At 38.5% G+C, this 22,773-nt stretch overlaps 10 protein-coding genes across 10 annotated transcripts; 4 read left to right on the top strand and 6 right to left on the bottom strand.

Annotated features, from left to right (window-relative positions):
• Nucleotides 1–136: 136 nt before the first annotated feature.
• Nucleotides 137–1,163, bottom strand: GCK72_006208 (uncharacterized protein; the record flags this gene model as incomplete). Its single annotated transcript, XM_003113376.2, has 4 exons — nucleotides 137–553; nucleotides 599–808; nucleotides 854–990; nucleotides 1,037–1,163. The coding sequence occupies 4 exons, from the start codon at nucleotides 1,161–1,163 to the stop codon at nucleotides 137–139; spliced, it is 891 nt and encodes a 296-aa protein (XP_003113424.2).
• Nucleotides 1,164–1,968: 805 nt separating this feature from the next.
• On the bottom strand, nucleotides 1,969–5,255 carry GCK72_006207 (uncharacterized protein; the record flags this gene model as incomplete). Its single annotated transcript, XM_053725527.1, has 7 exons — nucleotides 1,969–2,181; nucleotides 2,230–2,358; nucleotides 2,405–3,135; nucleotides 3,182–3,702; nucleotides 3,993–4,772; nucleotides 4,817–5,147; nucleotides 5,192–5,255. 7 exons carry the CDS (start codon nucleotides 5,253–5,255, stop codon nucleotides 1,969–1,971), a joined length of 2,769 nt encoding a protein of 922 aa, XP_053589721.1.
• A 364-nt stretch (nucleotides 5,256–5,619) lies between these two features.
• Nucleotides 5,620–6,236, bottom strand: GCK72_006206 (uncharacterized protein; the record flags this gene model as incomplete). The annotated part of the gene is made up of 4 exons (XM_003113619.2): nucleotides 5,620–5,692; nucleotides 5,738–5,864; nucleotides 5,916–6,097; nucleotides 6,145–6,236. 4 exons carry the CDS (start codon nucleotides 6,234–6,236, stop codon nucleotides 5,620–5,622), a joined length of 474 nt encoding a protein of 157 aa, XP_003113667.1.
• Nucleotides 6,237–6,453: 217 nt separating this feature from the next.
• GCK72_006205 (uncharacterized protein) lies at nucleotides 6,454–6,868 on the bottom strand (the record flags this gene model as incomplete). Its single annotated transcript, XM_003113629.2, has 3 exons — nucleotides 6,454–6,510; nucleotides 6,555–6,755; nucleotides 6,806–6,868. The coding sequence occupies 3 exons, from the start codon at nucleotides 6,866–6,868 to the stop codon at nucleotides 6,454–6,456; spliced, it is 321 nt and encodes a 106-aa protein (XP_003113677.2).
• Nucleotides 6,869–8,334: 1,466 nt separating this feature from the next.
• Nucleotides 8,335–10,756, top strand: GCK72_006203 (uncharacterized protein; the record flags this gene model as incomplete). Its single annotated transcript, XM_053725525.1, has 7 exons — nucleotides 8,335–8,453; nucleotides 8,496–9,051; nucleotides 9,101–9,203; nucleotides 9,255–9,423; nucleotides 9,469–9,565; nucleotides 10,088–10,267; nucleotides 10,310–10,756. The coding sequence occupies 7 exons, from the start codon at nucleotides 8,335–8,337 to the stop codon at nucleotides 10,754–10,756; spliced, it is 1,671 nt and encodes a 556-aa protein (XP_053589719.1).
• On the bottom strand, nucleotides 9,634–9,961 carry GCK72_006204 (uncharacterized protein; the record flags this gene model as incomplete). Its single annotated transcript, XM_053725526.1, has 2 exons — nucleotides 9,634–9,714; nucleotides 9,758–9,961. The coding sequence occupies 2 exons, from the start codon at nucleotides 9,959–9,961 to the stop codon at nucleotides 9,634–9,636; spliced, it is 285 nt and encodes a 94-aa protein (XP_053589720.1).
• Nucleotides 10,757–10,837: 81 nt separating the features above from the next.
• Nucleotides 10,838–11,319, bottom strand: GCK72_006202 (uncharacterized protein; the record flags this gene model as incomplete). Its single annotated transcript, XM_053725524.1, has 2 exons — nucleotides 10,838–10,972; nucleotides 11,071–11,319. The coding sequence occupies 2 exons, from the start codon at nucleotides 11,317–11,319 to the stop codon at nucleotides 10,838–10,840; spliced, it is 384 nt and encodes a 127-aa protein (XP_053589718.1).
• Nucleotides 11,060–12,115, top strand: GCK72_006201 (uncharacterized protein; the record flags this gene model as incomplete). The annotated part of the gene is made up of 3 exons (XM_053725523.1): nucleotides 11,060–11,229; nucleotides 11,542–11,769; nucleotides 11,818–12,115. 3 exons carry the CDS (start codon nucleotides 11,060–11,062, stop codon nucleotides 12,113–12,115), a joined length of 696 nt encoding a protein of 231 aa, XP_053589717.1.
• Nucleotides 12,116–12,358: 243 nt separating this feature from the next.
• Nucleotides 12,359–13,883, top strand: GCK72_006200 (uncharacterized protein; the record flags this gene model as incomplete). The annotated part of the gene is made up of 6 exons (XM_053725522.1): nucleotides 12,359–12,600; nucleotides 12,645–12,770; nucleotides 12,815–13,115; nucleotides 13,165–13,446; nucleotides 13,490–13,782; nucleotides 13,829–13,883. The coding sequence occupies 6 exons, from the start codon at nucleotides 12,359–12,361 to the stop codon at nucleotides 13,881–13,883; spliced, it is 1,299 nt and encodes a 432-aa protein (XP_053589716.1).
• Nucleotides 13,884–15,400: 1,517 nt separating this feature from the next.
• On the top strand, nucleotides 15,401–16,332 carry GCK72_006199 (uncharacterized protein; the record flags this gene model as incomplete). The annotated part of the gene is made up of 3 exons (XM_003113446.2): nucleotides 15,401–15,895; nucleotides 16,067–16,168; nucleotides 16,213–16,332. 3 exons carry the CDS (start codon nucleotides 15,401–15,403, stop codon nucleotides 16,330–16,332), a joined length of 717 nt encoding a protein of 238 aa, XP_003113494.2.
• Between the last annotated feature and the right edge of the window lie 6,441 nt (nucleotides 16,333–22,773).

Here is a 22,773-nt window from a genome sequence, read left to right as displayed (position 1 = left end):
AATAACAAAATTATGGGATTGTACGCTACACTACTTCGAAACAAAAAGAACAACGCTAAATAAAAGAGAAGAAACAGGATAATTGAATTTTCGGATTACTCATCAATGCGGTCAGATCAGGTTGAGGAATGGCTTATTAACGTCTTTTGCCAGCACCAGCAACGTCCAGGTAGTCGTCGTCGGCGATGTTCAACATCAAACCTCCAGTCGGGAGGTAAGTTTTGTTTCCAGATTCTGAAACAATCCGAGCAATCTTTTGGGCGGCACGAATTTTTCTGAGTTTCAAGAATCCAGGGTCGTTCTTCATTGCTTCTCCGAGGAGCTTCGCGGACTCTGCTTCTCCTTCAGCTTGGACAATCTTTTCCTGTTTCGATTGTTTAGCACGTTCAACATAGAAAGAAGCTCGTTGGGCTTCCTGAGCAGCAACTTGCTTAGCTTCGACAGCAGCTGAGTATTGTGGAGAGAAAGCCAGTTCAGTCAATGAAACGTCATCGAGAATGATATTGAAGTCGAGTGCACGCTCAATCAAAGCCTTGCGAACCAACATTGAAACCTATAAAAAATTATGTAGAACTTTATAAAATACTGGAAAAATTACCTGTTGACGTTGAGTGATGAGCTGCGATGCATTGAACTTGGCAACAACTCCCTTGAGAACTTCGTTACAAATGGATGGGAGGACACGCTCTTCCCAGTTCTGTCCGAGCGTTCTGTAGATATGAACGAGTTGTTCTGGGTTTGGTCTAGACAAAACACGAAGTCCGATATTGACCATTTGCAAATCTTTGGATCCGGTAGGTGAGCGGATCTAAATATTTCTATTTTTGAGTGCTTATGTGCTCCAAACACATACCACATTTGGTCTGGCACGGATATCGTAAACAACTGGGTATTGGAACCATGGGACTCTGAAGTGGAGTCCTTCTTTGTACAAATCCGTCGAAAGTCCTCCAATTCTGTTGAACATGATTGCTCTGTGTCCAGCTTCGACTGAAAAAGAAAATTTATCAGACTAAGTTTTCTTATGGTTTCTTACCAGTGAACATCGATTGTGAGATTCCATAGACCGCTGCTCCGGCTGCGGCTACTAGTCCCAATCCAAGTCCAGCTCCTCTGGCATTTTGAAGTGCCTTTTTCATTGCTTCTTGCCCTTGTTTCGCCATTGCGCTGAAAAATATTGTTGTGAGAATAAAGAATGATGCAAAAACGATTTCAAAATGATCGATTGAAAATAGTAAGCATTCAGAAGAAGAAACAGAGAAAATTCTGAGAGGTAATGTATATAGAACAGATGACTTGATATTATAATAAAAAAGGATTTTGATATTGTACCCTCGAACGTCTGGACTATTTATGGGGAAAGATAAAATATTTAAAAAGAAACAATGTCCAATTCTCTCCATACTTCGATTTCTCTATTTTTCGCCCAACAAAAAAGATGAAACGAGTCGGTTGATTAATACTACATTTTTCACTTCAAACTGTAATTTACATTCAGCAGAATTTTTTTGAGAAGGAGAAATCGCAAAACAGCAGAGAATGGAGGAAATACGCAGAAGTGATGAAATCGTCGCAAGACCCACTGAAGTGTGGGGCATGCGCCTTTAAATCGGAGATTAGAGAGCGTACGGAAAGAGGAGGGCATAGAAGGAAACTTGCGGCAGTTCGAATCTAACAGGCGAACTTGTAGAAGCAGAATCTAACATTTCTCCGAACAGATATTCTATCAAAAAGTGGCGTTTAACCTGGCCGTATAATTTGGAAGAAAAAAAAAACACGAATTCATTAGAAGAATAAAACAAGAATGACTAAAAGACAACCATGGGTACAATCACCATAATATCACAATCGGATTTGTAATAAATTAAATTTTAAAAGCATTGGCAAACAATGAGAGATGAAAACAAGTAACTAATTGAAAAAACGATCCCGTTGGAAAAGAATGCTCGAAAGATTAGTTCAGATAAATTAAAGCTCTGTCTTCTGTTTAGCCTCTGTCTCCGCGTTACTCTCTTCAACCTTTTCGCTCTTCTTGGTTTTTTCCTTCGAAGACCTCTTCTTTTCCGCTTCAGCAGCAATGTCATCGATGTTGATTTTGCCATCTTTTCCCAAATCATCTAAAGTTGTGATTTTCTTCATTTTCTTCATGAATCGATCCACTTCGCGATTCAAGCTTTTTATCTGTAAATAAAACTGGATGTACTCTTGGGAGCTGTTATTTTAACTCACCTTTGAGTCAATATCTTTTCCAGTGAAGTTGAAATCATCAGCTTTCTTCTTTGTATCAAAATGCTTCTGAACATCTTCAACCCATACTTTCAACTTATCAAGTTTAGTTCTCAAAGCATCGCGATCTTCCTAAAAGTTGAATGATCATCAAGTATTTTACCGACAATAAACACACCTTTTTGAATAGAGCTTTCTCTTCATCCACATTGTTTCCAAGAGTTGTTAAAGATAAAGTAGTTTCGAGAAGAGATTGCAAGCTTTTCATTTTCTCTGGCACTGCTTTGTCATGCTCTTGCCTTTTCTTGACAGTTCTTACAATGTTTTTCAACTCGAGCAAGTTATCCGTAAATTCTTTAGTTGGAGTGTCTTTCGTTACGTCGTCCTCAAGCCAGAGACGAATTCTCTTCACAGATTCCTCCAGTTTCAGCTTTTCTTCGTCTGAAGTGTAATCGGTGAAATCGCTTTCTTCCAAATATTGAGAGCATTCGAAACTGAATGACTCCAACTCGTTTTCGGCAGCTGCTCTTTCATCTGCTAGACGCTCTTTTTCAGCAAAAGCTACCATTCGACGTTTTTCCTCCTCAACGTCATAACGATTCGGGACATAAGCTGATGGATATTTGTTGATGATACGAAGTCTGACAATAGAAGGAAGTTCCTTTTTCTTCTCTTTTACTTCGGTTTTGTTTCCTGTGGTGGCAGAATCATCAGTTCCATTTGCTTTTGTGGTTTCGTTTGAAGTTGCGTTTACAGAAGGTTCTGGTTTTGGTGTTGCCTCTTGAGTCTTAGATGGCTCTCTTTCTTCAAGTTTTTCATCATTTGCTGCGGTTCCAGCTGCTTCGTCTGTAGTTGGCTCTCCCTCTTCGGTCTTCGATGAAAACAATCCACTGATCGTACTGGCGATAGCTGAAAAAATGAGATTGAATTTATGAATCTAATTAACCATTCTTACATCCAACGATTCCAGATTTAGGTTCGTACAAAGCCTCTGCTCTACGAACTCTTACAATTCCAGAAGCATCAATAAGGAAGCTAACTTTGACTCCTTTGAATTCTGATTCCTCGCTTGATCGATTCTTCATTGCTTCCGTAAGTCCGCTGATCTCGACGTCAATCAAATTGTCAAGCAAGCTTCCTATTTCTTGGACCTGCTTTTTTGTTAGACTTTCAATTTTTGCATATTTCAAAGCAATAGTGAAGTCGTCCGAATACGAAGTCAATGATATCGTTTTTGGATTGGTTGGGTAGATAGAGTTAGCAGCAAACAATGTTTTGACAACATTCTTCTCTCCCAGAATCTCTTCGGTCTTCTCGTCCTTCACTTTGCTGACAAAATGAACTTCTACTGGGAACAAAACTTTTTCTTCAACATTGAATGGCTTGACCTTGAATCCTTTGCTGAGGTGAGCAGCTTGGAAAAGAGCACCCATTGCAACGGCCTCATCGGTGTTCAGGAACTTTCCAATTTCTTTCCTGAAAATAGAAAATAGATTGTTCAGCGGCCTACTATCAAACTCCGGTCATGGGACGCGGTGTTAGCGAAATCGCCAAATTCATTATATTGCGTCTCTAACAGTCGAACAGACCATGGCAACAAGTTGCGAGTTGTCCGGGTTGGAGAGAGGCAGTCAGTGGGGGGCGAACCCGCGCTGTGATTTCGTTGCAACGCGCACGCACCCGCCTACACCACTCAGTGTTGAGAGACCACAAGTGTCTCCTCGCCTAGTTATTGCGAGGCAGTTGTTTGAGGGATGTTGACTTACGTTCCTATTGTTTTCTGCACAATCTCCTGTACTTTCGGTACCCTTGTTCCAGCGCCCATCAAGACGAATTGATCAATATCTTCGATCGGGATCTGTGCCATTCTCAAAGCTTGTTCGATTGGTTCTCCGAATCGAGATTCCAAGTCCGAGATGAGACGGTTAAAGTCTTCACGAGTAACCTTCAGTTTGGCATCAATGTCTTCATGAGCACTCTCAATTTGGGCGAAGTGTTCGGCGTTGGCTGACAGAACTTGCTTCAGACGTTCAGCTTCCTTATTGAACTTTGTCAAAGCTCTTTTATTTGTATTAACTTTGGTTTTTGGTTTATAGGTTTTCTCGAACAACTCAACAAGATGATCTCTTAATCGGTTTGTCATCTCGATTCCTCCCAATGTTCTATCATATCCAACTCCGAGAACTGTCATCTTCGGCTCCTTCTCATACTTTTCCTTGACAAGTTTAAATTCCACGATTGTAGCTGTCGTCTTTGCTGCCCCCATATCGTAGATCATCAGTCTCTGTGGTTTTTCTGTTATTTCCTTTCTTCTGAAGATACCATGACTCAATGCTGCAGCTGTACCATCGTTGATCAATTGAAGAACTGTGAATCCAGCCATTTGAGCAGCACGTTCAACAGCCAATCTCTCAGCAGGTGTGAAGTAAACCGGGACGGTGATAACGACATCTTTGATTTCGACAACTTGTGCATATTCCTCGGTAAACTTCTTTGCATTTGCCAAGATCATGGCAGTAAGTGCTTCGACAGAATAGCTTTCTCCTCTGAAATATGTACATGAAAATGATAACGTTTTTTACAGTCTTACCCAAGCTTGAAATTAACAGAAGAAGCATTTCTAGGTGAATCGTCAATCTCGAAAAACGTATTTCTCTTTTTGAAAAGCTCAAAAGACGGATGTTCGGAAGATTTAGCGACCAAATCATTCAATTGTCCATGTACAAGATGGGGATAACGAACTTGCATGCCGATTGCGGCATCTGCAAACGTTCTGTGTCCGTCTTGAATCATTACAACATTCGGTGTTTTTCTCCGTGATTCTGTGTTGAGTGCGATATCCATTGGAATTCCTGGTTTCACAATTCCTATTTTCAGAAATTGAGTTCCAAGATCGATTGTCATCGCAGCCAACTGTCCATCTGATCGTCATAATTAGTTTTATACTCTGATCAAGATAACTTACTGATAGTACTGAACAAGCTACAGATGAAAAATGCAGTAAGCATGCTGGTCCCAAGTAACCTCATTTGGCTAAAAACAGATTAAAAAATTTAAAAAAAAAACAGTTTTAAACCAGAAAATATGAGATCGTGAGAACGTTTCGCATCTAGCATGAACACAATTCAAATTAAATTAACAAAAATCAAAAGAACTTTTATTCACAAGAACACTTCGAGTATATGAATACGGCTGAAGGCCACTGGGATATAGAAAACGTTGGCAAGATTACACGAGTCGCCACGTAGCGAGGCCGTGTAAGTTTAAAAGAAGAACATAAGAATTTGAACGCAAAGTTGAGCAAAATAACTAGAGAAAGAAAAATGCAGATAATTTTCAGTGAAAGTATGACTATACAAAGAAGATGATTGCGATATGATAAGTAGAATGATACTATTCAGTAGAGTCGCTTCGCTCTTTCTTCAGATCACTGAGTTTGGCGATGAGTTGAGCCCCGAATTTCTCTCTGAAAATCATTCTTTTGGATACTGAGAAACTAGTGGGTTGATACCGATAAAGAGGTGAAATCTCAGTAAGCAGAGCATGAAGAGTACTGAAGTACTTGGTATGAATATCAAGTTGTCGGAAGTCGCCGTTCATGCAGTCGTTCCTATTAGACGCTACTCTCCATCCTTTGACTGAAACGAACTTTGGTTACAGATATATTTTGAGGTACATAATTAACTCACTAGTCAGCTCAATGCAGTGTGTGTGATTTTCAGAAGTTGTAACGTTGATGAAAAGCAATTGAGGAGTACGTGGAAGCATCTCACTCACACCAATCAAGTTCACTGCGAAAGCATGTTCTCGAACTGCTGCCATAGCTTCTTCTTCGAGAGTTGAGAGAGTAGTCTTTTCGGTATCGCAGTTCCTGAAACAATCATTCACAGTTTCATAGTAACATTTTTTCTGGCATACCCGCATAGAGCAGGCTTTTTCACAGTGACAGGAGTTGTTGGAGGAGTGGTCGTTTCACTTTGTGACGGGTCTTTATTTGTCTGCTGGGTCATCGCAAGTTCTGAATCTTAAACTTGAAATTCCGCTCTGAAAGATCATAGAAATATGGGAGAGCCTGCTGATAACAGATAACAGAAACGAATAACACCAAAGAAATACAATAAGTTTATGTGACTAGAATTATGATTGAAAGCTCTGCAAAAGTAGGAAGAAATATCTATAAGCCCGTAGCTAATTCATGGCACAAAGTAAAGAAATTAAAAAGAACAATTATTGCCGGTCGACGACGTTGTACAGTTTCTCAAGCTTATCGAGATCAGATTTAGCCTAGAAAAAATAGTATGTGATATTGAAAAAAAGGTAATGGTTACCTTTTGAACAAAATCGTTGAGCTGGTCAATCCTATCGAACAAACTTCCGATTTCTTGTATGTTATTTTCCATTTGCTTCAGCTGGTCACTGAGTCCTTCCGAATGAGTTTCGGTGAGAATTTGAATAGTTCTGAGTTCTTCTAAAACCACGGTGCACTTGTCTAAAACTGTGCTCATTGAATCAGTTGCAGTTGAAGCATTCTGAGCGTTTATTTACAATAAAATCGGCTGGAACAAATGAACGAAGTTACCATGCCTGATGTGAGCTCAACGAGTCGGTGAACATTAGATGATATATCCTCGACACCAGGCATCGTGTTTAATGCAAACTAAAAATCAATAAGTCTTACTATGTAAATTCACGGGAGGGTGCATAAGCAAACGTTGACTAGGAAGGCCCAACAATAATGTGACGTATACCAAAGGTTGTATTATTACATGCGGACTTAGCATCAATTGCAAAAGGTATTGACGGTAGTCAAGAGAAAGATAAGTATTATAGGATGTTCAGGAACAATACTAGAACTTTTAAAAAATAGAAACGCTAGGAACAATACCGAAAACATCAGGAGAGAGGAGCCCAGCTGAAAAAAATTAGTTTCGTGGGATTCGAGGACAACCGCGCTCCGTCGTACAAAAATAAGAGCGCGGCGTTTAAATTTAGTTTCTTTCACGGTTCACCCAGCCGCGGCTGTATATATATGTATACAGTATCAAGGAGCATGCTTGTGTTCTTCATCAATAACAAGAGCTCGCAAATTGAATTCAGTAGTACTTATATTACATCACACACTAATGCTTCCCGTAATAACTAAACTATCTAATGAAAGTGAAGATTTATTCTGATGTGTATAATGTCATAGTAGTGATCACTGCAGTGAAATCAGTAGTTTCATTAATTCAAACTTCTTAGGAATCAAATTCAACGGAAAACACAAAGTCAAAAGGTCAGAAAACGGGTCTGAGAAAAATGGTTCAAGAAATGAGTCATATTTGGACGTTCAATAGTATAATGCCGTGAAAAATGATATCATTGACAAATACATTTTTTGAATACAGATAAAAACGGAAGTAAGGAATCAATTTGTTTTTGCTTTTGATGTTTTTTAAGGCAGTTTCATTTTTTTTGGCAATTTTCGCTCGTTTGAAACATAGTAGTACTGTGAAAAAAATAAAGTTTGGCCAAGGATTTTCAAAAAAAATTTTCGCGCCCAAAACGCTTTAGTTCACAAATGCACTAAAGTGTTTTGGGCGCGAAAATTTTTTTTGAAAATCCTTGGCCAAACTTTATTTTTTTCACAGTATTAATTCGTCCTCTGGAACTCTAGATCTGGGTTACTGTATCATTCATTCAATCCTCAAGAAAATGGTTTTTCACCGTATCATCTCTCCGTTTCCCATGAGAATCTCAAATGTGTACTGCTTCGAATTGAGAAACGATTGGCATCGCTAACACAAATATTTGTCAGTGAATCACTTGTATTCCGCACTTGCCAAGAAAATATTCAAACTCGAAATCAAAGTTTTCCGAAATAGGGTTCATACCTGCAACATGTTCTGCACAAAACATATACTTCTGTATAAATGTGTGTCTGCTTCTACACTCTTCTCCATGTCTGCTTTCCACATTTTTATCGATTCGTGTCCTCGTATCAGTAGTATAGTGGGAGGGCGGCAAAGTATGACTCAGTTCGCACTAACCTCTTTTAAGTGTCATTCTGTGTTCTTCTCTTTCTGTTTAAGGTTATATAGATATCACTGACTTTGTAGGAATGACAATATGACGACACCTCGACCGACGCATTTACATAGAAGATCATCTTCGAAATGGGTTCCACCTTCTGCTCCACTTCATAATCCTATTTCTATTTTTCGTGGAAGAAGTAATCGAGAAACTGGGTATGTCTTAGCATTTTTTATTCTTAACTTCTTTATATTTAGATCCCGTGTTATCCGGCCAAACCATTTATTCGAATCTCCTCGTTATGAACTGAACAACTATCGAGATTTCACAGATAATCAAATCTCAACCACAAAATATACTATTTGGAATTTCGTTCCACTCAATATTTGGCATCAGATCTCCACAAAATATGCGAATCTATACTTCATTTTCATCGCAGTTCTCAATTGGGTTCCATTTTTTGACGCATACACAAGATATGTTGGATTGATTCCAATCACTTTTGTATTAGGAACAACTTTGATCAAAGATGGAATCGAGGATTATAGAAGATGGAAATTTGATAATCAGATCAACGAAAAAACTTGTCATGTTTGGGATCGAGATAGATGTGCTTTTAGAAAAACTGAATGGAGATATATTTTGGTTGGAGACTTTGTGCATATTTCAAATGATCAAGATGTCCCAGCCGATATTATTTTGTTGAGATCTTCTAATGAAAGTGGTACCTGTTATATTGAGACATGTAATCTGGATGGAGAAACTTCTTTGAAACAAAGAATGGTCCCTGCTAAAGTTATTGAATTCTCAAAGGTTCAACTCTCCCAATGTTTTGGAATATACTTATTTTTTATTCTTTCAGAAGGATTCCTCATTCAAACCATCAGATTTCACTGGTGTAGTGACGTGTGAAAAGCCAGATAAAAGTATCTACACAATCAGAGCAAAAGTGGAATATGAACCAGGTTAATCTGAAATTCATTGGCATATCTTCAACCATTTTTTCACTGTTTCAGGAGAAACAGACGTAATCATCAAAGAAAATATGTTACTTCGTGGGTCACGAATCAAGAACACTACGTTTGTTGAGGGAATTGTGGTTTATGCAGGACACGATACAAAAGTGATGTTGAACAATGGAAGAGCCCCACATAAAACTTCGGGAATTGAGAAATTGACAAATAAGTGGGACATCTGACATGCTTCCTTCTTTTCATAGTTTTGTTTCAGATTCATCATCGCTTGTTTCATTATGTTACTACTAATGGTAATTTATGGAGCAGTTACATCTGCAGTTTGGGTTGGAGATCATCCGACTAACACAGAGGTTTATTTTAGAAGTTGTTAAAAATTGAATGACAAACAGGATACCCGAATTAAAAATTGACACGTAGATTAGCATTTAGTCTTCTCAACATCCATTCTTTGAAGTGAGTCAGTGCATTTTTCCAAGTGGGCGTCAGTCGCCAGTGCCACCTGAAAAAGAGGATCCATGCTTGAATTTAAAAGAAAAACTCACATCTTTCCTTCTTTGTTTTTCTCTTTTCATTTCTCGCTTTTGCTGACGTCGTTCTTTTAAAAATGAAGCATCAGTGAGATCATCCAATGGCATTGAGGGTTTCTTCTTTTGACTTTTCAAAAAATCAATACGATCACATTTCTTCTCCTTGTTGACACGTGGAATATGACTTTCGTCGTCAGTTCTTTTCTTTTTTTGACCCATTACGAGAAATAAAAAAGGAAAAAGGAAAAAGAAAAAACCTTCCGTTCTAATACAGTTCAATAGAGCGCATTTCCATAAAAATATAGACTACATAAGAAGAAGAGACGCAGACATTCACTATTTCAGATTCCATTCATTCTCTCAAATACTCCAAGACCATTCATTGAAGGATTCATTGGAATTGGTGCATTTTTCATAAACTATCAGCTTCTGGTACCCATATCTCTTTATATTACTGTAGAGATCATCAAGGCTCTCCAAATTTATTTTATAAGTAACGACATTCAATTGTATGATCCAAAATCAGTAAGTTCCCTGAATGGTTCATTGAAAAAGAAGATAATTCAGGATCGAGCAATCGACTGCCGCTCTTTGAGTATTCCAGAAGAACTTGGAACCGTTACACACGTGTTGTCAGACAAAACAGGAACACTCACAGAGAATATGATGATATTTCGGAATTGTGCATTTGATGAAACGGATTACGGTAGCGAAGGATCGAGAGCAAATCCAGATAAACCAGTCAGATGTGATGAACTATTCGAAAGAATCAACAATTCAATGCACAACCCGATTCAAAAACATTTCTTTGCCAATATTCTTCTGAATAATTCTGTAGTTGTGAACACCATTCCACATACAGATCTTCTCGAATTGGGAAACTTCGAAGGAGGAGTTTACAATATTGGAAATTCGTGTTTCTATGATGTAACGGAGGAGAAGTATAGGGCGAAACTAGCTGCAGTAGGCAAAGAAGTGAACGGAGATGATGACTTATCGAGACCGGATATGTGAGTATAAAAATAATCGAGAAAAGCATATTTAATTCCCTTAATTTATCCAAGAGCAAAGAATTGACAAGGTTATAGTTGACATTCATGGATTGTACTCAATTGGGAGGTTCTTACGACGAACCATACCGTCTCCCTGGAACCATTCACGGCGGAATTGCTTGGCAGCTCCGTCTGGAGTGTTGGTCCATTCAATGGTGATACGGTCGTTGTTGGTGTCCTGAAAAAGAGATTCTTATAGTTGAATGCCATCCATAATGTTGGATACAGAGCACTGCCTCTGCAATCTCAGTGTCCATTCTTGCGAATGTTTCTTACCTCTTGTCCGAAAGCGAAAGCATCGCAAGAGACGGCAAGAAGGACAGCCTCCTTTGGGTCGAGGACTCCACATGGTGGATCAACTCCGAGTCTCTTCATGTTGGTCGTCTTGATTCCGTATCCAATACGGCGAGCAGACGAGTTGATCACCTTGATGTGGTAGGTGTGCTTGTCGTCGTACGGGGCATTGAAGACGATCTTGGCGTTGGGTTGGGTTTGGATGTCTCCTGGTGGGACGGATTGAGCCATGGCATTGTTTTGATTGAGTTCAACTCGATGGGTTTTCTGTCGGATTCTCCTTCTTTTATACGCATCGATTGTCTTTGCCACAAATCTTTGCTCTAGATCTCTAGAGAGATAAGAGAACAATTCACGTTAATATTGAAAAACTTCATGGTTTTTGTTTTATAAAATGTTAGAGTTCACGTGATAAATTATTGCAATGTTGGCAATTGTTTTTTTTCTTTGAAGGCTTGGACTACCATCTACAATCAAATTAGATGATCGACTGACAGTAATTGTAGAGGAAGATACACCAACAGAATCACCAATCCCTGATATATCTCCATCTCTGAGAGATTCTCCAGAAACTGCAACTCCAACTTCTCCAATCTATCGGCCACTTTCTTCTCTTTCTTCTTTTTCAAGAAAGCTTTCTACTGTAGTTCGAAGAAGTATTTTGAGACCAATTTCGGATATGTAAGTTGTGATTTTTATATTGAAGGTGTTTTCCCCATTCATTTTCAGAATCCCTGTAAGAAAACGATTGATCTCATTCAAACAACAAGCTTTGAATCCATATGAAGCAGAAAGTCCGGATGAGTTGGCATTGATTGAAGGGGCTGCCCTTTATAATTATGTTCTTCTGGAAAGAGCAGCAACTAGTATCACTATCTCAACTCCCGAAAAAGCTGAGAAAAGATATGAATTACTGTTAGCACTTCCATTTGATGCAACAAGAAAACGGATGTCAGTGATAGTAAACTCTCCGAAAGGACCACTGATGTACTGTAAAGGAGCTGATTCTGCTGTCCTTTCTAGGTAATCCTACGAGTTTTTTTCAAATGCAAAATAAACTTGGATCATTTTTTAGGCTAACACCCGAAAGCTCAGCTGACAAAAGGGTTCAAACTATTCAGTCTCATTTGGATGGTTACGCGAAGAAAGGATTGAGAACTCTCTGTTTTGCAATGAAATATATTCCACAAGAAGAGTTTGACGACTTCTTGCATTCATATAAATTTGTAAAAATCTTTTTCTTTTTCTTCCTAATTTTAATTTTCAGTTAATGGAAGATGCATCAACTGAACGAGAGAAAATGTTGTCTGAGAAAGCAGATGAATTGGAAAACAATTTGAGACTCTCGGGTGTAACTGGAATAGAAGACAGGCTACAAGATGGTGTTCCAGAAACTCTTTGTGCTTTGAGAAATGCTGGAATTCAAGTTTGGGTGTTGACTGGAGACAAACTGGAAACTGCACAGAATATTGCAACCTCGAGTGGATTATTTCATCCACAGAGACCATTGAAGTAATTATTTCTGAGTTTTTATGTAATTGTAAAACAAATTTCAGAGTAATTGAAACCGAGGCTGATGCAGAAGAAGCAAGTGAATCTGCTGGACTGAATATCATAATGTCTCCAGCTGCTATTCGATTAGCTCAAGAAGGAAACTCACATCTGATGGAGGCGTTAAAAAAGTCAGTAATGCGGACTAAAAAACAAACATTTCTCTAAATTTCAGAGCAAAAACAGTTCTATGCTATCGGATGACTCCCTCAGAGAAAGCAACAATTGTAAATACTGTAAAGAAGAAAATCAAAGGAAATGTTTTGGCAATTGGAGATGGAGCTAACGACGTCCCGATGATTCAGGCGGCTCACGTGGGAATTGGAATAGCTGGAAAAGAAGGATTACAGGCAGCAATGGCTTGTGATTTTGCAATTGCTCGATTTAAATTTTTGTCGAGATTATTACTTGTTCACGGACATTGGAGTTACTACCGGCTTGCTAATACATTTTTGTATTTTTTGTATAAAAACGCTGTAAGTTTTGGATTTTTCGCGACTCTGGAGCTCTACAAAATCCTTCCAGAACGCAGTATTCATAATTTTCTATTATCAATTTTTCAACGGAGCTTCTGGAACAAACATCGTTGATCCTATATGGGGTGTGACCTACCCTATTATATTCACAAGTGTTCAACCAGTTGTAGTTGGAGTTCTAGACCAAGATTATGATGATGCAACATTGATGAGTAAGCCAGAAAGATATATTATTGGAAGAGAAAATCAATTGTACACGTGGAAACATTTCTTCCGAGATGTGATTGATGGAATATATCAAGCTGCTGTCATTTATTATGTCGCACATCTGGTATTTTTTGTTAAAAGTTTCGTTTCCTACTTTTCATTTTTAGACTCTCTACGGATCAACTGCCAGTCTATGGGAAATGGGTTTCTATGTAGCAACGAGTTCAATTCTGGTCAATTCTGGTCATCTAGCTCTTCAAGTTCGCTATTGGCATTGGCGTCTTGTACTACTATTCTGTCTATTTATATTTTTCCAATTCGCATATTTCTTCGTTGAATGTCTCACTCCCGGTGCTTATATGATTCCTGATCCTCCAGTTTGGATGCCAGTGAATGCAATGGCAGATTCACGGTTTTGGTATTCTCAAGTCATCACTGTCATTGTGGCGTTATGCCCAAGGTAATCAGTAGAATTTCGAAGACAACTAGATCTAATTCCATTCCAGATTCACTTCAATGTGCCTACTATCTTCATTAAACTCTGCATCAATAGGCTCATGATGATTCCGTTCTTTAGTTTTATTTGTTCACTTCTGTTTTCTGTATATACACTGACTTGCCCCCATCAATTGATCTGATACAAACAAACGAGTACTCTCTCAATTCAATAAATCAAACAGTCTCTGGTAACTTTAAAGATTTCACAGCTCGATAACGTCGGTGAGTTGTCTTTAGCAGAAGGAATAACCAGATTTCAATATAAAGTTGCAGTACTTCTTCAAACATTCTCTGTCTGTGTACACAACCGTACCACTTTACTCCTCATTGTCCGCGTCTCTTCAATATATTCAACTCTATCTTGACGCGCGCCGTCGTCAGCTGATCACCGTCTTGTGGCACACAAGTTCGTCTTCTATCTTCCCGTGTGCTTTCCGCATCCTTCTCTTCTCCCCCGCACTTTCCGCATCCCATCATCTGTCTGTTTCTTGCTATTTTTACGAATTTCTACACCATTTAGTTGAAATTTCAACGTCTGTTTCTCTGCGGGAGAGACAGAATCGAAGCGGCGATTTTGTAAACATTCATGTTTGTGTCGGCCGTCAACCACCACCTCTCGCTGTTTTTGGTTTTTTCTAGTTCTTCCTCTGCTGCCTCGACCCCATTTGTTTCTCATTTATCGCAGTGTTTTTCATTACTGGTATGGTATTACGAAGTGAGGGTCATTCATCTAACATTTAGGAATGCTTTTTCAAGTTGATCGGTTGTGATCTAGAAATATCTGTTTCTAAATATAATATTACACGTTTTCCAAAATTTTTCATTTCGTATTTTCTCGAAAATGCGTTTCGAAATACATAACTGATCGATGGAATTGTAAATATTGACTTGCTTAACTTCAAAAAGATCATTATGATATGCACGTAGTTCTTTTTTGTCCATGAGCAACGCCAATTTCTTCTGAATAATAATGGAAGTTCTTCTTTTTCTTCTTTCTTCTTTCTTCTTTCTACTTTTCAGATGTTTACAAACTGTCTTCTTTAGGTAACTTTTTTTCCGAATTGAAGAAGTTAAAAAGTCAAAAATTTCAGTTAATGACTAAACTAAACTCGAGAATTACTAGTATAGTTGTTGCAGTTTCTAGGCGCCAAAACTAATTTTCAAATTCTGATTCCAATGACGAGACGTTTCATAGATGATCATCGCGCACTCTCTCTTTCTATTTGACCTTTCCTTCCCTTTCGCGATGAAATCTGACCTTCTCGTTGCTAAAAAATTGTCTTGAATAGAAGCCCGTCTTTCAAAAAGTATACAATTGTCCTTGGCCGAGATGGCCAGTGCTGACAGTTTTGTCTTCACCGCCGTCTTTACTTTTTTTTTTCATTTTTGCTTCCTTTTGTTTTGCTTCGTTCTCACAACTGTTAAAAAAAACATCGGAGAACACAACTATCCCCGACCATCGGTCACCTGACCACCAATCCGCCCTTTTGTTTCTCTACTTCTCCTTGCGTTGCATGTTCGTTTATCAGCTGTAGAGTACTGTCAGTTTCCCCAAAATTCCATTTTTTCAGGCAAGAACCATGTTCGAACTCGCTTTCATTGCGGTGCTAGTCGCCGGGGCAATCTACATTTTCCTGACTCTTCGCAAAAATGGATTCTTCGTGACTGTTGAGCCATCGGTTACCACCACTCCAAAGCATCTTGATAAGCCGTTGACAGTGTACTACAAGTATCACCTCGGACCATATCAGAATGTAATGAAAGTGATCGATGAAGCGAAACAAGTGCTGTCAACCAGTCCATCTCCAGTCACTTACTTCGGAATCTACTACGATAACCCAGAAACCACTGATTCTCACTTCCTTCAGTCTGCTGTCGGAGTCGTTTTCGGAAGCGAAGGAAAGGATCTTCATGAGGAGAAATATGCGAAGGAATTGCATGATAATGGATTCGAGAAGTTCGTAATGCCAAAGGTCGAGAGAGCAGTTCAAGCTGTTCAGCCATCTACAGGAGGATTCGCATCGTTCTTGGCTCTCGTTTGGTTCACCTACTCCACAATCAGAAAGTACATCACTGTGAGTAAAATAGAGAAGAAAAAGAACGGCTAGTAGACGTCAATCGATACAAAAGAGAACATTGGTGACTCAGAAAAGCTTTTTGAACAACAGCTTGCAAAAGTGCACTGTATTGTTTGAACAAGCCGTGTATTGCTCGCTCAAATTTTCAAATTGTTCATTTTTTTTCAGGATAACAAACTTGAAACAACCTACGCAGTCGAGTTCTACACTGACAACGAGATCGATGTCATCTTTCCACTGGACGATGCCAATGAGTTCCTCGTGAAAGACGTATGTACACTTATTTCTGAAACTGATTAACCATATTTTTTCAGTACCAGACAATTGATCAGCTTGAAAGTGAAGCCGCCAAAAAAAGATTCGATTCATCTGAGGAGGATAGTGAAAGCGAGCCAGAAGGAGCCGAAGAGACAGAGCAAGAGGAGGAGAAATAAAGGAATCATTCGCACGACCATTCACACTCAAACTGCCTTTCTTTTTTTGATTATGTGTACGCTACCATAACCTGTTTGCAAACATTTTCCCACGATAAATCTTGATACTTTTCTAAAAACTAAAGTTAACGAACTCGAGCTCGGCACTCCCTTTCGAGTGCATTTCCTCCGTTGATAGCCACTTGAGTCTCCTCTTATCACCTATTGCCGCCCCCGATACCTATCAAATGTTTCCATTTTTTCCACCTATCCAGTATCTCCCAATAGTCATATGCTTTGATGAAAAGTTCAAAGTTGAGATGATGAGTAAGCCGATTTGCATAGTAATAAGCGGACTCCCGACTGGTTTTTGATGTCTTCCAGGAGGGATTTTCATCTTTTTCGTGGTCCTCCTCTTCTCCCGCCTCGCCAAGATGATAATTATTGGACTCATAGTCGTGGCCGTCTTGTCGACGCGACGTCGCCATCGTGCCAGGCGTATCCTTTCACTGAAAAATTTCAACCAAATGAAGAGCTCATAAACCGAATTTGTGTGTGGGATACGTACTCAAATAGTTTTGAGTTTGGTTTACTTGTTTTTCAAAAATGCAACTTGCTGCATCTCTATTTGTAGTTCACTCTACATCGTAGATCACCATAGATCTCTAGTTTTTAGTGTTCTCAGATCGGTTCCATAAGATTTTTTTGCATTTGCATAAACATTCTCTGGAATTGAAACTACACCTCATATTTACTCATTGATGTCTCCAAGAAATCTCTCTTCAGTAAACATTTCTTGAACTAAGAACTACCGTAATCTTCTCTATACCCTTAATCCAGATATTCTCCTATTCAGTCCTTCAGAACGATTTCTTTTTTTGATGCTGGTTTCTGAAATATCAAAACGGATTATTTGTACAAAAAATATAATTTCATTCGGCATTCAAATACATTCTGACTCAGTATACAATTTCACATTTCAATCCATTGAGCCACCAAATTTCATTTTTCTGTGATCCCTTCGTCAGCTGGAGTTCTCTTTTTTTTTCATCGGAAGGGCAATATCCATCATCAAAAATCTCTGAATTTCAATCCTCAGAAATGATTCAGTGAAGACTAGACAACGGATAGAAATTCTCATTACTCTTTTTTCCACAAAAAATCTAAAGAATTTTCTCTTTTCCACAAACTCTTCAGACATTATACCAACCGGAAATTGACTGTTTCCGCAACGGAAAGTTCTTTTTATTCTCTATCCAATCATCCCCTTCTTCGTCTTCTTCTCAATAATAATTGAACAGCCGTTTATCGACAAAAAACTAAACGGCTCTACGGAAATGTATGCGGGAATTGGCGGGGTACGAGTCACCACCCAACACAATGCCTTCCAACTTTTTCTTATTTTTGACACTCCAGAAGTCTCTCAGTTACCCAAATTTATTCATTTTCACATATTTCGTATCTACTTTAGTCTTTTAGTCAGAAGTAGGATGGGAAAATGGGCGGAGCGAATCTTGCAGAATTGGATTAGATTGAGAAAGACATGATGGGAGAGAAAATCATGTGGTACTTTTGGATGATGAACATTTCTTTTTTCATATTCTTCTCCCTTCTTCTTCTTCTTTTTTTGGTCCCACGTCGAATCAAGTCAATTGTAGAACTGATTTGATGTACTCTGACATGCGTTGTCTGTCGTTGTGAATTCTGGAGCACGAGTAACGAGATGAGTTCTTGAAAGTCAGTGTTGATTTTAGGCAACAACGGTCTTCGTTACATTGTTTTCCGTCAGTTGAAAATATATTGTTACAGGACTGGCCGAGTCAAACAGACACTAATCTAGATTTTCAAAAAATTTAACCTAAATTCTACTTCCTAGTTTCTTTGAAGCCGCTTTTTATGCATGCATTCGTGACCAAATTCTAGAAAAAAACACATCATTTTGAGTTCCTGGTTTCCTCCATTATAGTTTGAATTGAGAACACAATTACCTCCGATGAGTCTATCCATATCATATGTTTTTTTAAGTAGATCCTCTCACTTAAGACCACTAGAATCATTCGAACGTTTCGGTTAAAATGATCAACTGATGTTTCTTCCTGTTACGTATAAAGTCATGCGTTCGGAATGCTTCCGGCCTCGTGCTCTTCCTAACTTTTACCGATCCGATACTTTATTTTTCAATTTCCCGTCATCATCATCATCATCGTTTTGGAAGAGTACAGTTGTGTTCTTCTTCTTCTTTCTCTTCTCTATTTCTTTTTCTTTTTCGAACTCGAATCCATCATAATCATTCCGTCAGTTTTTCTCATTTTATGGCCTGCGGGCATCGCATCGAAAAGGCAAGAAAGACGGCACGTTCGCGTGTTTCTTGGAATTCAAATTGCATTTCGAGTTTTGTTTGTCAGTGCCTTTTTTCATTTTCTCATTCTTTTCTTCTTCCTGATTCATTTGTATTAATCAAACTAATGTACTCTATCCAACCACAGGGGCTTCTTCATAAAATTGGAGCATTAGTACTAACTACAATACATCTCTTTTCTAGAACAAAATCTCAATTTTCATCGTTGCTCATTCCGTGGGATCCCCCTTCTTCTTTGTGTTTCTGGTTTCTTTTTGTCACATCTTTCTGGAACACTTTTGATGCGCCAGACTGGCCAAAATCGAATTCATCTTTTCCAAGAAAATATTTTTTCACAAGACAAAGAAAAAATAGATAGCCAATATTCCGTGCTTCCTCCGCTGCTTTTATTATACTTAATCGTGGCAATTATGGTCAGAAGCCGAAAGAAAAAAAGAAGATGGACATCAGATGAAGGGAGAATCTATTTTCCGATTGCTCACCCATTTGTAAACAACAACACTACTTGCTTTGCCTTCAAGGCGGTCTTCTGAATCTTCTCTGAATTTAGACAAATGACCTCATTCATCTTTTTCTACCTTTTGTTCCTTTTTCATCCCCGCAAGTGCTCGGAGGACAGAAAAGAAAAAACAATAAAGAAACAAAGTTTGCTGGACTTTTTGTTCCACTTCTCCTCTTCTAGGAATCCGATTTATTTCGAGATTCTGTTTGCTTTAAAAGTCAGGGTTCAAGGTTCTAGACGACATCTCAAATTAAAACTGGTTTCCATTTTCACCTGCTCATCTCAGATGTTCAGTTTGTTTGGTGTTTTCCCAAAAAGAGAAGAACAAAAGTTTCATTTTCAGAAGGGCTTCCAAACGGACATATTTACTCCCAGCTATCACTCTTTTCAGGACAAATATGTCATGAACATAGAGCTTCTTTTGAAGTAAAAGCGTCAACTATAGTATTTGATTGTTGAATATGAGTGGCTTCTCTCAAGACCATCAGAACAAAATATGCGAGTTCTTCGTTATCAACGTTAGTTTCTCGAGTTCTTCATTCTATTCTGTGAACCTTGTTGTCTTATTGTCTTCAGAATCTCCAGAAGACTTGACCACGAGTCATTTTTCCCAATTGAATATGTTTACAGAATCTCTAATTAGGAACCTCTTGTGACCCTTCTACAATTGATTACCCTCTTGGGAAGTCCGTTTTTTGCCTCCAGATAGGCGGTCCCAAGTGGTGAAAAAGAAGAGTTTGGCACAGAAAGTTGCTGCCAATTTTATTTGCGGTTCGAATTAGATTCCTCGTCAATTTTCAATTTCCCTCTCTTCCTCTCGATCCTCCCCCTCTATTTCATAGCTTCCCGAAAAACAACTGGAAACTTTGTCTTTCGAAAAAAAATATCTGCGACGTGGTCGGAGACAGAAATGGAAACTTCACGTAGGGTGACCAAACACCTTTTATTCCCCGATTTGCAGCTTCCAATTAATTCTTGGGCTCCCCTTCTTGTAGTCGTCAAACATGTCTGAGATAGAGTAAAAAACGAAGAAGAAGCTGGGAGGCCGACGATCTCTTAGTCTTTCTTCCTTCTCCCTTCCGAATCCGTCCCTCTCGTTCATTAAGGCAGAAAGCTGGCTACATATATAAACACATTCTCAGGTTTCTATTCCTTTCGAAAGGGGGGATTTCCTGGGATTCTCATAGATGTCTTTTCCCTTTTTCTGTTCTTTCTAGCACCTCATATATCCAGTTTGGTGTCATTTTGCACCGGAGTGCTCTTGATTCATCTTTGTGATTTTTGGAGAGGAATATGAGAAACAAAATCACGAGAAAAGGTTTAGAATACAGTGATCATTGACTTGTATTGCTCATAGCTCAATTAGTGAAAATGACGTCTTGTTGATTCATGAATTTATCACTTACAAAGATCTTTCATGAAAAATTTCCGAGTTAACGAGGTAAGGTTAGTTAGGTTTTATTCAATTTGAGAAAAGTTTCGATTGCTCAAAGATTATTTCTATGAATAGAATCGAGATATGAAAACACGGAAGAAAACAAAGTTGGAAGATGAAGATTAGACGAACATCGTGAAGTTCTTTATCTAGAAAAGGGTCTCTCAGATGTAATTTAGAAGACTGGAAAGCTGAAGTTGTGGGTATTCTAAATGCGGTTTCAAGTTAAAATCTTTATAGAAAGACCCCGAGTTATAAGAATCCCAAACTCAAATTTGTGAGTTCTCTTGTCAAGCCAAAGATCTGAGTCGTTTCAATAGCTGATTCAAAAGTTCCACGAAGCGAGTTCTACAGCTTCCTAATTTCTTAGTATAGCAACTCCATCTACTTCCTGCTGAATGTGAATAGAAATCAGTGATCACTATGTTAACGATCACTTATTCCACGGGGACGTTGACTACTCTTTCACTGATTCAGTGATTCAAAAGTACAATTCTCACAGAAACATTATTCTAGACGCAATCATTTGTTGTTTCTACCTCTAAACCACCTGCGTCATTCCCAAAAACCCCCAGGAGAAGAGAGAAAAACCAGAATTTGTGTGGGGGAGGTGCCTCATTCTGTATGCACATTCGGACGGAAGTTCAATCGTTTCTCGTTTCAGTTTTCTCTCGTTTTTGAGACTTTTTGAGCTGTTCTCATGAGCTTTTTTCTTTCTCTTTTAAAGAGTGTTTCCAAGTGAATCGTCCATTTTGAATGTGTCCTTTGAAAAGTAGAAAGGTCTCTGAACAGGCAGGAGTCTTTAAAAAAAGACAACTTCTCTCCCAAAATGTTTCCAATTTCTGAATGAATGACGTGTTTTTATATTTACCTCCACGAAAGTAGTCCTTTTCACACTGATTATCTTTTCATCAAACACGCAATCCCAGAATGAAATAAACCTCAAAAAGGCAGTTTGGTGCAAAAAAGTATCATCTTACTTGCCTTTTTCCGTTATTTTTCCATGTCGAGATTCAGATGAAAACGAAGGAAAACGCTTCTCTCTTTGTCTTTCCTTTCTTCTATTTTATTTTTCAGGAACCTTCTGTTTTTGAATTCATTTTTGCCTTCTGAGAACTCATTCTGATTTTTTGCAGACAGACAGTTATTTTGAATGTCAATATGCCTTCTCTTTAGAATTGGTGACCTCTTCTGAAAACCATGAGGCCTCCGAAAGAAGAGAGGTCATGCTGCGGTCATACTCTATTTAATTTTCATAAAATTTTAATGACTCAAAGATCAATGTAATGAATATAAATAGGAGATATTTACAACTAGACAACATTCATATTTTCAGAAGAGAGAGCATTTCAAAACATGGAAACATCCGGTTATGTATACATATATAGATACGGACAACAAGTTTTCAGCTGTTTGATATTTCTAGATTTGTCAACTAACTACCGTAATCCAGTGTCTTCTTCTTCTTTCCTTTCTTCTCCTTTTTCCCTAGCTGTTCCTTCCAAAAAGTGTTCCAACAACAAGAGATCAGTATTAATCATGTTGTCTATTGGGACCATTTCCAGCCTTCTCCTCCCACCTCATCATAATTTTTATTATTCGATACACCTTCAGAAGACACCAAATAGCTGTCACCTCTTCTTCATTTTTTTCATCGTCTCCGTTGTTTTTTGGTCGCTGAAACTGGTCGATGAAATAGCTAATTGCCGCTACTGCCCACCAATTTTTCGCTGTCCCTTCGACTCTCAATTGATCCCAAAAATAGAGATGATGGGGAGTGTAAGATTGATTGGATTTAAGCATAGAAACAGTTGGCAGAAGGAACGGATATGTTCCGTTGCTCGACATAAGAAGGGCATTCGTAGAAGAAAATGGGGAGCTGGGGAATTGAGGATACTGTAACAAATTATGGGATGCAGAACTTCGTATGACCATAGTTTTTGAACTGGAATTCAAAAACGAATCATTTTTGTTCTTTACCATCATCCTCTTATTCCTTATATCGTGCCGACTTCAGAATTCCGTTATCATAAATCTTAAAATTCTTGACAACAGCACTCCCGATATCTATATTCAAGAGTCTACAAACTCAAATAAATGAGCCTTTTTTGAAAAATATACTCTTGAATGAAGTCTCCATTTTGTTCCAAGCGTCCGTCCCATGTC

The sequence above is a fragment of the Caenorhabditis remanei genome, chromosome II (genome assembly GCF_010183535.1).
Source record: "Caenorhabditis remanei strain PX506 chromosome II, whole genome shotgun sequence".
NCBI lineage: Eukaryota > Metazoa > Nematoda > Chromadorea > Rhabditida > Rhabditidae > Caenorhabditis > Caenorhabditis remanei.
Note: the sequence above shows the minus strand (reverse complement) of the source record. Positions and strands in the feature narration are given on the sequence as shown.